Consider the following 13561-nt stretch of genomic DNA (forward strand, 5'->3'; position numbering starts at 1 on the left):
GTTTCCATGAATTTTCGCAAAAATTGGCCCGTTCCAAGTCAAAAAATAAAATAAAGTTGTCAAAACGTTCAATCTGTGAGAGTGCAGCTTTAAAACACTTATAAATTTAGAACAAAACATATTAGTCGTACTTCAGGCTCCATTTCATCGAAACTCCTTAAGTCCCCTATAATCGGATTAAGCTTTTCTCACTATTTTTGTTTCCCCTATAATTCATGTTATATTTTCCTTTTACAGAGATTTAAGAATTTAAATAGGAATCATTTTCATGATAATCACAATAAAGAATGGTTCATTTATTGAAATCAAAATTTAAATATGCATTTTGGCTTCTTGAAATAAGCTACTTAAGCCAGTTAAGCGTAAGAAGTTTTGAGAAACGGAGGCCAGGTGATGTTTTCTAATCCCTTCGAAAACGAACGCATCTGAATTTCGGACCCTATGACGTTGAGTTTTACTATTAGGGAGGCAAACGAATGGCAAAACTTATGTTCGAATATTCGGTTATTCTTTCGATCGAATATTCGATTACCAAAATACATATTTAAGAAGATGTAGTTAACAGCTATAATTATTCGCTTAAGTAATAGCCGAGTCATTTTTCTCTACTTTGTCGTAGCCAGTGCGCGCGGCGGATTCCGATTTTTCCCAAATGAGCCTTTGATTTCTTTTCATTATCATGACGAAAAAAGCAATACATTATGAACAAACAAACAACAAAATCTTAAAATTACAATTCCGGGGCCTTTATATTTCTAAACAATGTGAAATTAGATGGATCCCTAGTCAAATAGCGTTTTGCACCAATGAAGAGCCTTTCCATAGAAAGAGCAGCCTCAATCTGAGATTGACCTCTTAATTAACTAAATATAACTATCCATTACAATTCGGGAACTAGTAAAATAATAAAACGAAAACAAACGTGGATTTGACTCATCGATTGTAAAACACTATAGGAAATGTATCATAAAACGCTAAAATATACATTTAAATTTCAATGCACGAACATTGTAACGAAACATGGAAAACCGTTTAAAGTATATGTATGTCACAACATTATTGTAGCACATGGCCTTCATATCATCACGGCGAATTGAGTTATGTTTATTTTGCAGCCAAGACAACCCATCGATGATGTTAAAGCCGATTCCAAGCCAGTTATTGTAAAACTAGGGGGACTCTTAATATAGTAGCTGACGATATGTTGGGTTTATTGTCATTACAATCACACCTCTGGCTTAAGGGATCTATCGTTGTAAAAACAAGACAAGCGAACTTTATAAACAAAAACAGGTTTGTAGGCAAAAGGTTTTTTATTCTCTTTTTGCACCATTTTTTCGAATATTCGTATACCGATTTTGACATTCGAATACCAAACGTTTGATCGAATATTCCAAATAAGATGTACCACAATTAACACAGTTGCTTTAATTTACCCAATAGGATAAATAACTATTGAAAACAGCGGTTCTTATAAAGGATAGTTTATTTTGAAAGGAAGGTGCGGAGAACACGGTAAAACCTGAAAGGTTAAAACACGGCCCATTTCACCGGCTATCCCCGGCATACCCCCGGACCTGGTGGGCCGTTGTTACAATTGACTGGTGCATTAAAAAGTCACCCAATATATCATTTTGCTGACACCTCATGTGAAAGTTCTCGACCAATCAAAATTGCGTCTAAATGCCCGTTACGTAATGTTAGTTTATGAAGTGATGTAATACGTGCCGGAGTCATGATGACCGCCCCGATAGCTCAGAGGTAAAACGTTGGATGCTAATGCGGAAGGACGCGGGTTCAAACCCTGGCAGTGTCAAATCGAAATACTTAAAAAAATGGTAACAGTAGTTCCTTTGCCTAGCGATCAGCATTAAAATGCTAGTACTGGATATACTAAGCATTGGTTTAAACCTAAGACTAAGCAAGTAAAAGAACCAAGACGTCTCTTCTCTTTGCACCTTTCTAAAATCTGGATTTGACTTGGAAAGGCAGTCACTTGTTTTTCATGTCAATTATGTTATCTGAACACGATTTGTGATGACGTCACGACGGGTTTAAGCCATAGTGCAATCCAATACACTCAATAAAGAAACAGCCGGTAGCCTTTTCGAAAGGCTATGCTCAAGTGCTCTTGATTGGGCTCGAGCCCGTGTTCTCTTGGGCGAGGGATGGATAACATCACTTACACGTTTTTGTTCTGTATATCGACTTACAAGTATGTTGCTAACAAGTATTTTTTTCTAGGTTATGTTAACACATATATCACACACAAATTTAGTTATATATTTAGGCCGAACATTAAACAATCTTCAGGCAGAGAAAACATAGTTTTGTATTGTGTACATATAGATTTTTTAGGATATACGAATGAAAGTAGTCTTTGAGTGGTCGTTTTAATCATGATAAAACAATCGAAACAGAATTCATTGACCTTTTATTTGAGATGTCAAATCAACCAACAACTGGAATTGAATGAATTCTCTCATAGAACCACAGGGGTTGGTGGGTTCCTTCGCCGAGAGTGTAATACCCCCGAACATTCGGATGCCAGGCAATGGCTTCTCCCTGACGCTCGCGCTCGTACGGAAGTGATGAAGGCGATGACGTCATATGTTTCAAATAGTCACGATCAGGAACGTAGTAGTAGTTCACTTTGGTGATGGTTTTGATAAGAACCTGACGTTGTGAGGAAAGTCACTCGCCATTACATACAGCTTTCTAAATAGTAAACAATATTTGGAACATAGTTTATTGCGTGACTTCAATGACCTACAGACTTTGGGAAAAAATGCCAATTTTATCTTTGTGACATAAGGTCACTGACTTTTGCCCTTAAGAAGCCAATTTAAGTTGCAAGTCATTAACCTCCTACGTAAGAATTGCTATTCCAATTAGTGTCATATTTCTTAACAAAGAGTTTTTAAATAACATCTATGTTTCATTTAAACTGTACATATGTCTTAATCCTTTTAATCTATTTCTAGCTTATTTTCATGTATTTGGTGTTAAAATTACGTTAAAATCAGCTAGAAAACGCTTTTTTGTACCAAATCTGAAAAAAATACTTTGTAGCTTTTTGAAAACGAAACATATACTACCTTAACGTGCATATTGTGTAGCCCAATTTTTTCACCTTAAATGACAGTGCATTATTTATAAAATATACACTGATGGTAGATTCTTGTCAACATTGTTTTTAATATATACTTATGTAAAGACATCTCATACGTTTCAGATTTGGATTTAGAATTACACCAGTTCTCTAAGAAAAAGATTGTTTCCTGACAATGCTATAAGGCAGCAGGTGGCCTTGATAGTTTATTGGTTTGTAAATCACAAGTTTCAACACCTATTTTGTCCAACGATAAAGCTACAAGTATATGTTATTGATATTCTTTTTTTAGTTTTCGTAGTAAAATTTGTCGTGCTCAAACATAAAACGATACGTTTTTCGTTAGCAAAATCAGCAATTGAAAGGAAATAAATTCCCTTCTAAATGCTTAAGTATTGAATAACAAATAAGACATAAAACCTGTGCCATAAATGATTGCTTACGATTATAGTGGTGTTTTTAAAAATAAATCTTATTCAACTAATCATAACTTTCCAAACTGAAAACCGAAACCACCCAAACAAAAGCTGCATAGTATATTCTTCAATATATATTAAATATAGGTTAAAGTATTCTCAAAAATGTCCATTCCCTGCTAACCTCATATCCGGTCGGCGATATATCCCCTCCGACAGGATCGTTCCGAGTGCTGTTCAGATGAAGATGGATGCCGTGATGGGTGGCGGCGCGATGATGGCTCCCCCAGGCACTGGCCGGAAGATGCACCATGCGGCCGTCGCCGCCGTCCACCTTCGAAACGACGTAAAGCTCACCATTGGGATCCACCATCACTGTCTCACAGTTGTGCTCGTCCCAGCTATGGGGTTGGGAAATATATTATCATATATTACACGACCAAGAACTATAATATTATCGGTGATTGTTCACTGTGTAAACGTTGATCGCCAGTCGGTCAAGCCTCTGACAAAAGTTTCTTTTAGGAACGGTCCTGTTTCATTTGATTATGATCATTTCAGCACTGGTATTTGAAAAGCAACATAGTTTATAGAATAGCGTGCAAGTCATTCACTGTTTCCTCAAGTATAAGTTTGATTTTAAACTAAATTTAGACTGTTCATACTAAACGGTAACTTGTCCAAATTAGTACCATGCCCCAACTCTTTAATACGACATGTCTACCATATTTACCTAAACAGCATAGTTGAGTCCAGATCAACAGTTATATGCGATTTCAAAGTAGTCGGTTCCTTGATTCTGTAGATGGTGTTGACCGAGGCATGGACGTTTCCGCCTGTGTCGGCTATGTAAATGCAGTACTCCCCCGTAGATCCGGCACACGGACCGCACGCTATGTCTTCCCAGTCGCGATTCGTGGCGCTGGAAATGGTGATTCTTGACACCTCGCTCCCGTCCTTTGTGGAGATCGCGTAGATGCTATGCGTGCGGGTAGAACGAATAAACTTAGTTGTTAGTATAAACATGGTTTAGATCGCGTCGATACTGCTTTTATGAGTAGCATAAGTAGCTGCTAAGCTAGTGCTGTAAAAAATATGAATAAAATGTTGTGCGGTTAAAAAATAGTGCGTAGGGAAAGACCAGCTTGTACGCATTTTGTTATGCAATGTATAAATCATTTATTTAAAAATAATGACTTACTAAAAAAATCCCAAATATAAAGTATTTGTCTTTTTCTATTCTACCGCGAGAGTTCTATAAACAATGCCGGCCAAGGAAAATCATTTAGGCAATATTTAGTTTTTCAATACAGTATGGTGAAATACACTCGTCAAACATGATCCGTATATAATTTATTATGCCAGCCAAACCAAATGCATGAAATTGAATGCACTGGACATGTTAATGATGTTTATGTTAAATAATTTTATTTTCAATGACAGTATCCTCTCAAAAAAATCCTCGGGATCGAATCCTGCACGCACTATTAATTTCCTTTCTGGATGTATGTATCGTGTACAAAATGAAGATGTATGTATTTATATCAGTGGTTTATAAGTATGCGTATGCAACTTGCTCCAGACTCCTAGCTGAAAATACTGAGACAAACTTAGAAACCTTCATACACTTTCCGTTCCATTCAGCATTACATGTTTACACCAATAAAGCGTAACAGGCCTACAGCCTTTCAACGCTCTTAGCGCTTTGATTATGCTATAAAGCGAAAGAGGAAATTGCTGTAACGTTTTACATTCCAAGAACAAAAACAATGTATACCATTCGTTAGTAATATTACCGTTAAGTATTACGTACGGGTGAGAGAGAGGGGTGGATTGCTCCGAGTATTTATGTTCTAAATATTTCATATATATTGCCATTGAATAACTACTTAATGCTGTTCAGTTCATAGATGAATGTCATTGTAGAAGTTTATTGTATTATTTATTGCTGCAGTTGAAAGAGAAGACGAGTCTGCGCTATATATAAATATCCTGCCAAAAGCGTAAAAATTAATGACATGCTCCTATAGTTAGTTAAAATACATAACTGATTTCTAGTGTATTTCGTGTTTATGCCACAAAGAGTTTTATTAAAGGAAACCCTTTAAATTATGTATTGCATTTGTATGTTGTAACAGTATATAGTCGCATAATCTACTGTATAGCTACAACTTGACGTTCATATTGTATGAGCTACTAATAAAGTTCATGGTTGCTGATTGGATAAGCGCGACGGCATTAAACAAATGGTATTCTGAGTTATACCAACGGTAGTAAATGAGGGTGTAAATAATGGCTCTTAGCCTCATATTGATGAGTAAACCAGACGTTTCTGTTTAATGGTATGACACGTTTCACTTATTATTCAGAACTTAATTGAAATGTCCGCCATATTCCAGGGTTTTGAAATTTACAGGGGGGTCAATTGATTATACACCGTACCCATGCGACCGTTCTTAACCAATCGGACATCGCCATGCAAGAAGTGAGATATGCCAACAACCTTTCTTTAGCAATACATACTTTTTTTGCAATGACGAATAACCATGCTAATCCCTTTTTAACATTCACCTGTGGGTGTGATCCCCGGAGTCGTTGTGTGTATAGAGGACATGCGGATGCAGGCGGCTGGCACACAGACCGGAAGCCTCCCTCACATCGGAGGTCGTGACGGTGGCAAGTTGCACGCCCGAAGAGAAATGGGGCTCTGGAATAAAAACATACATGTAAAACAATAAACTATTAATCAGATCTTCGGAGTCGGTATGTGAAAAGACGACATCCGGCTGGTGCGCAAACCGGAAGCCTCCCTAATATCCTGTCACAGTTGCCAGTTGTTCGTCGGTCAAAATGTTGGGCTCTGAAATAAAATTCGATATATTGTTTGGCATGTGAATGCGTTGTCCGTAGCTGTGTGTACAGAAAATATCCGGATGTAGGCGGCCTCCCTCATATCCGGGACCGTCATTGTGACTAGCTGCTTCCCCATTTGTAGTACATATGAGTACATGTATTAACTCATCACATAAAAAGCAAGTAGGATAGCTCTTGCATTGAACATATTGATATATTTATTGTTCCCTTTTTGACCTTCCCGCATAATCACTTAATAAGTACATGCACTTAAATAAAACAGGAAATATTAACTGACTCTTAAAAATGGATGAATGAACGCACATACAAACGAGCGAAGTAACGAATGAAGGCAATAATGAATGAATATATTAACAATTTTTTAGTCCAAAAAAATATTTAAATAAAAATAAACACATGTATACTAGACTCTACCATAACGTTTCGATGCCTTTCCATGTGTAGATAGCACGCAACATGCCGCTAATAAAATCGCAACAAACCAAGTCGACATTTTTGGTCGCAAAACCGACCTCTCTGGTTTTTCGTATAAAATGTCGATGACAACGATAATGAATCATGAAACTTTCTTATCTTTGTACCTTATGTAATTAAATATTACAAAAGTATCACATTTGCTAAATTGTCAATGTCCCCTTTTTTGGCGGACTGCAATGTACTACTTCTAGTCCGTTATAAAAGAAACATTGAACTAATAATTATGAAATGGAATACTTAGGCTGAAGCTGTCGCCCTGGGCACTTTGCGGGTCGGGTGGTGGGGAAAAGCTTTCATCGTATAAAAATCATATATTTTAATACATCTCTACACTTTGTAGATTTAAAAAGGTCGGTTGCAGATAACCTTATAGTGTTACTCTTGGTGTGGCAGGGCAACGATAGTGAAGCAGATCAAGAAGTCATAGTGGCTGGCATTGCCCCCCCCCCTTTACCTTTTGTTTCATAATACAGGGGGCGTAATCATTTGACTCGCACCCCTCCCTCAGAACCGTAATTAAAGTTTTATTTGCTTAAACATGTCGGCAGAAGGGTACTCCCCCCCCCCCCCCCCCCCTGAACATTTTAACAATTGCTAGTCCGAAATAGTTCATTTATTATTTGTTCTCCTATTTTGACATAAAAAGTAAACTCGGGTGATTTAAGTTAGGGCGCACGCCGGTTGCGCCCCCTCCTGGATCCGCTTGTGTTTTATACCATTGGTTTATAATATTGAGCTTGTTTTGACTCATTATTAACAAACCCAGTACTTTATTTCGTTTACACTACATTGCTCAAAGAAGCTGAGCGTTATTGGGGTATCAGACGATGATTGTGACAAAGTCACAATGCATGGTGTCACAAATGATTACAATACGTCTAATGTTTACATATATGGTTATAATTTACCTCCGCAAGACAATCAATATGCGTTACTGGAAAAAGTATGAGCATTATACAATGGTTTGATCAAATTCCTAGACGTTTCCATATTTTAGTAGGCAGACTATTTTCTGTCCCAACAACAAAACTACATTTATGAAAAAAAGATCATTTAAAAGAAATCTCAATTTCTGTCTTAAATGGAAATCCAGGTTTTTCTCTAAAATACTCGGTCTAAAATCTGTAAATGATCGTTAGCAATAATATTAATATTATATATGTTTATGTACATAATTTGAAACTGGACGTATGTGAAACTTGACGCATGTGAGTTTGGTGTGTGGTCACCAACTGGACATATGGGTTTCCTCCGACTTCTCCGGTTTCCCCAACAACACAAGGCCACACTCTCGCGCTACATCGTGCCAACAAGAATGATTAATATAAATGTTGTTATAACTTGTTTCGCAATCGATGTTAAAAAAATAAGTTTAAACTAAACTTATTCAAAACTCCCAAGAATAATATTCCCCAATGCTTACCTGGTTTGTAACACCTAGAGCGTTCAAGTGTCTTCTGAATTGTAATCATCAATAGTTTGCCGCCTACGTAGATGTATTACCCGACTGCTTCCTGGCTGGGGAAAATTCAACAATAGATTCTGCAGATTGTTATGAGGCCTGGTGGTAATTATACAATAAATCTATCACACAGGTATTATCATTTTATAGCAAATAGTTTGGATGAAAGATTTATAAATACAAAGCTGTGCAATGCTTTTATTATAATCTATATCTGCATGGGGTTCATTATCGCAAGTGGGTATACGTCAAAGGAACTTCAATCATGTGCAAACTCTGCTTTTCATGTTGAGTTTCACGACCACTTAATCTGTTACATATATGGCTTTTATCAGATACATAGCTTCATTTATAACACAATATTTTATCCTTAAAGGGACACACTGTAGGTTGATACGATATTATTTGTTTTACTTTTAATGCATAATTATGCTTAACTCATTTGACTGTAATGGTCAAAATAAAAGCATATGAAATGTGTACAGATTAAACCATATTGGCGATATTTTGGTGCTATTTTATGTGAAAAATATGTGGCCACGATGCTAATAATTGATAAAGTCAATTGAAATAGGCCAATACTTTTTTATCTGCATTTTTGTTTTGATCATAAAAGTCAAACTTTAAAATCATTTTTTTTCTTCAACCTTCGTTGTGCCCCTTTAATGTATCGCTATAACAATCCATTTCTTGATCGTTTCTATTATTATAACAGCGAAGAAATAAATTGATATCAAAACCGAAGAGTGTTAAAGTTGTGTTATTAATTGCAATCCTAACTTCGAAGCGAAACAACACTATGTATTTAACAATACAGATGGTGTAAGCGAAGATTTCAACAACAATCGCCTGTGGCTATTTATCAAATGTCATATTGTGTAACATCTATTCAGTACTAAAGGGCTGTTTATTTACTTTTAACAATAAAGACGCCTTTCAAAATTTCTTCATGAATCATCGCTTGTCAAATTCAACCTTATCGCCAAGGGTCCTTAAGAGATATCGATAAAACTTTTGATAGTATACAGCGAGACACAATCGTAACAACTCGGCCATCTCCGGCAAGCTTCGAGATAGATACTGGCCGAGCTGTTCCGATTGAGCGAAACACGGAAGGTTATCGGCCTTGCTTCGCTCCGGGACATTTCTTTTATATAGGTGTAAGCATGCCTTAAGTGGTATGTACATACTATTGAATAGAGACCGCATGGATATTACGTACGTGCACATTTACATAGCTCCATCTCCAATAAAGTGATTTTTAAATATAAGAAAGCGAGTTGGATAACGTAATTTATATAGGTTTAGCTGTATGGATTTATAAAGTTCCTATTTATCAACTGGTGTGTTAAACAAAGTTGCGTTTGAATAAACTTAAGTAGATGTATTACGCACTCGTATATTTCGTTCGAATAAAGTGACAGATTGTGGGATACATTTATGATAAAATTCATAAAATAACCAAGCCAGTGAAGATTTTGTGTAATGATCTCTATATACATGAGCGGATAATGATTGAATATTCAAAGTGATCATCAGTCGCGTTAACCTTTTGAGTGGTCAAACTGTACGGGTTATATTCTACAAGTGACAGATAGCCTCATTACACCGTGATGAATACGTAAATAATAGTGGCTTCCGCTGAATTCGTCTCTTCGACGGAACTAGAAGATTAAAGCATCCATTGATGGCTATGCAGCCTTAATTTAACCATTTTGCCATTTCTGCATAATTGCCGGGATTTTAAATGCCAATCATAGACAACTTCCATCGGAAACAAAACAAATCTGTATAATGACAGGGGACGGTTTAAAATAATCAAGGGCGATTTGAAAGGTTCTCGCAAAAAATAAATAAAATAATTGCATGTAAAATCTGCATTGAAGGCACGCAACAGCTTTCGACACGATAAAGTTTCAGTTCATTGTGACTTCTAAATACAGGACTGTAGATACAGATCGTTTGTTGCGAAAGAGCAATAACGACCTTACTGTGCAAATATATTGACGTACATGCTTGCATTTACAGAATATATACCGAGAATAAAACACGAAGACATTTCCGCGATTGGAAATTGCATGTTTATATGCTTAAACCGTCGTATAAATTAATACCTTTCCACACCCACTTGATAACTGGATATCACCATGGCAACCGATGGTATAGAAATGTGAGTACAATTTTACTTAGTTATATCATAGTTTCATATTGAAATACATTCTGTGACAGGGGTGGTATTCAAGATGCATCTTATGTCAATTTTATGTTCATACATCATTGAATTCAAGTATATAGCTATAACTATCTTTGATTTAATAAAGAATTTAATAGTCACAGGTTCATAAGTATTCATCGGTAGAATACAAAGATATTTAAATTTATCACCTTTACATACTCATGTATATATTTACATGTATAAAAAGAACATTTCTTTTTTATCTTTTACGCATGACATGTAACTTCAATATTGTCAATGACAAACATGCTAGCTTATAAAAACTACTATTTTTGCAGTCTTCGAAGTTAAATGTGAACTATGTATTGGACTATTCAGTTCAACTTAAAATGAATGAAGTCGCTCTCCTGAAACAATGTCTTGTTTGTTTGTAATCATATTAATTTATTATTGGTTTGTGCATGCCATTATGATTCTTTTGATGATGATAAGATATGTGCTTGTACCTAAATAAATGTTCTATTGTGTTCTGTTCTGTTCGAAGTTTAATGACACATTTGCATTAAAGACAGTACATTAGATCATAATATACTACAGTCGAACTCCGATGGCTCGAACTCCCAGGGACCCGCATATATACCTCGAGCCTTGTAAAGTTCGACCCAAACAGGAATGCTAACATTCAGTATAAAGAAATTGGTCCTTTTTCATCCAGTTCGAGCCAACGGGTAATTCGAGCCAAGCGAGTTCGAGCCAACGAGGTTCGACAGAAATAGTAAATACATACATGTAATGTATAAAGAACACTCATTTTTGTGTTATAAAGATGACTAAGAAGGATGTTTATCTGAATGCTACTCATGTGCACCCGGCCATCTCCGGTAAAAGCGTCATACCCGAGTTTCGATGGATGTAAACCTAACCATGTGATTATGATGATGTAATAATGAAATTACTAACGTCTATATGCATGCAATATTTTCGTTTTTCATGCACAAAGCTTCAATAATGACTATAATAATAATTACATGTAACTACTGTGATCTTAATGATAATGATTAAGTACCGCTTAGGCTGAATTGAGTTCAACTGCATAATTATCAATGGTATGTGTTTCATTCCCGATTCTTGAGTTTTGTGTAAACTTAAGACTAAAATCAAGCTGCAAATCATTTGTCTCAATTCATATGTCTTGGTCGATGTTATAATTCTTTTTAAAATGTACTTTTACGGTCACTGGCTTGCGCCGGATGCATATTGGATACATGATGTTGTGTAGAATTTATAACAGTATGGGAGCGTATACCGTACATACAGATAATATGATAATGTTATATTGTCGACTTGTTTTATCTCGACTTTCGAGTTATAACACGGCATGTCGACTTGTTCACTTATTAACTAGATACGGCGACATGATCAATGCGACATGTCATGTTATAGCGCGCAGTTCTTCATAAAACAAGTCGACCTGTAGGGAATATTTTTACTTAAAGTTCAGTTTATCTTGGTTTCAAATATAAATATACACATGTACTATCTTTAAACACTAAATCAATCATAAGTTTTTGTTTCAAAAAGTGATTGATACCATTTTACTTTATATAGTAAACTTTGAAGATTTCATAAAGACAGTTTGATACATTTTCAAATGATTTGATCAATGATTGAACAAACTGTCGCATTCCACTGAGTTTGAACGTCTCGGTTAAATAAACTTTGCATATTGAAAATTTAATTGAATCATTGATATTTGTTTGGTTAAATTTATTTGATCTCGTTACTGAAACAAAATGTAAGAACGTGTATTTTATTTATGCGAGACAGAGAACCCTTTATCTTTATATCACTAAATCACTTGAAATACATAAAAGCCTGAGTTTGATTAATTATTGATCGATTTTGGTATTAGTATATCATGTTATTTATCATGATATCTTGATAAATGATGTAACTTTAAGGTGATATTCAGTGCACTTACCGTACATGATCAGTATATGTTTTGAAGTGACTCGGTCATGGTTTGTAAAATACACTTTTTTAATTACGAATGATTGTGGTAAATCATAAGGAGTGTATAAACAAAAATACCAAAAGCTGGAAACTTTCAGCAAATGTTGATGTTTACTAAAATATCGACTTTTAAGGCCACGATTTTCATTAGTGTTTATAACGCGTTTGAAAATTAATTACGGTGGTGTTGCGTGATTGGTTGATTGACATTTTCACGTGATGTTTTCAATGTATCCTTAACAGGTCAACCTATCTACCACTTTTGTTAAAGTCCAGTTGGCCGTGTGTACTAGCCGGCTGTTTTTTTATATTTTTCTTGACTTTACCGGCGAGTGTTCGAACCCCACTAAAACCAAAATACTTGTTTTATGCTTTAACTGTATTGTTTTCTGCAGATTCGATATCATAGAGTAAAATAATGATAAAATAAGTGCTTTCAGATGCGTTACCTGGAAATCTAATTTTTGATCCAAAAACATGAGCGAGTCACTTTAAACCAACGAGCAAACATAATGTATGCATTTCATTTCCTCTGCAAACATTAAAAGAAAATATGAATTCAATGTAAGACCATGTTTAAACATAATTTGCCAGTGTGCGTATATTGTACATTTAGAAACTCTTTGTGTTATTGTCTGTTATATCGCTTTAATGAATAATTGATGATGCTAGACATCGCAAACACCTTGCTTAACACATAATGATATGTATATTTAGGCAGAAGTAATAAAGCCTCCGTTTATGGGCAACAATTCACCTGGTACAAGTTGTAAAGGAGTATTGCCATCTGTTCAACCATTGTAAAAGTAAAGTGTCTAGGAAACAGCTGACTAATTGATTATATTAGTCAATTCATAAGTAATAAGTTTACCGTCAAAACGACCCAAAGTCTTTTTTTTTCTAAAATAAGACACTACGGCGTTGTTTTTAAATCAAGTCACACGATGGGGTAGAACAGCTGCAAAAAGGTATGAAGTTGAAATTAACCCGTAGATGGGTCAATAGTATTAGTCTGGTATAAACAACTTTGT

At 35.5% G+C, this 13561-nt stretch overlaps 1 protein-coding gene across 8 annotated transcripts in view; it reads left to right on the forward strand.

The window, feature by feature from the left end:
- LOC128211677 (endothelin-converting enzyme 1-like) overlaps positions 1 to 13561 on the forward strand; it is a 74139-nt gene that overhangs the window by 29290 nt on the left and 31288 nt on the right. For 2 of the 8 annotated variants that reach the window (XM_052916687.1, XM_052916692.1), the window contains exon 1: positions 9480 to 10511. The exons of the other annotated variants lie outside the window; for them this stretch is intronic. In XM_052916687.1, coding sequence (XP_052772647.1) covers positions 10489 to 10511 — 23 coding nt within the window. In that variant the 5' untranslated portion in view covers positions 9480 to 10488. Of the gene's footprint in view, positions 1 to 9479; positions 10512 to 13561 lie in introns of those variants that run through there. 8 annotated transcript variants of the gene reach the window in all.

The sequence above is a fragment of the Mya arenaria genome, chromosome 12, assembly GCF_026914265.1.
Source record: "Mya arenaria isolate MELC-2E11 chromosome 12, ASM2691426v1".
NCBI classification, from domain to species: domain Eukaryota; kingdom Metazoa; phylum Mollusca; class Bivalvia; order Myida; family Myidae; genus Mya; species Mya arenaria.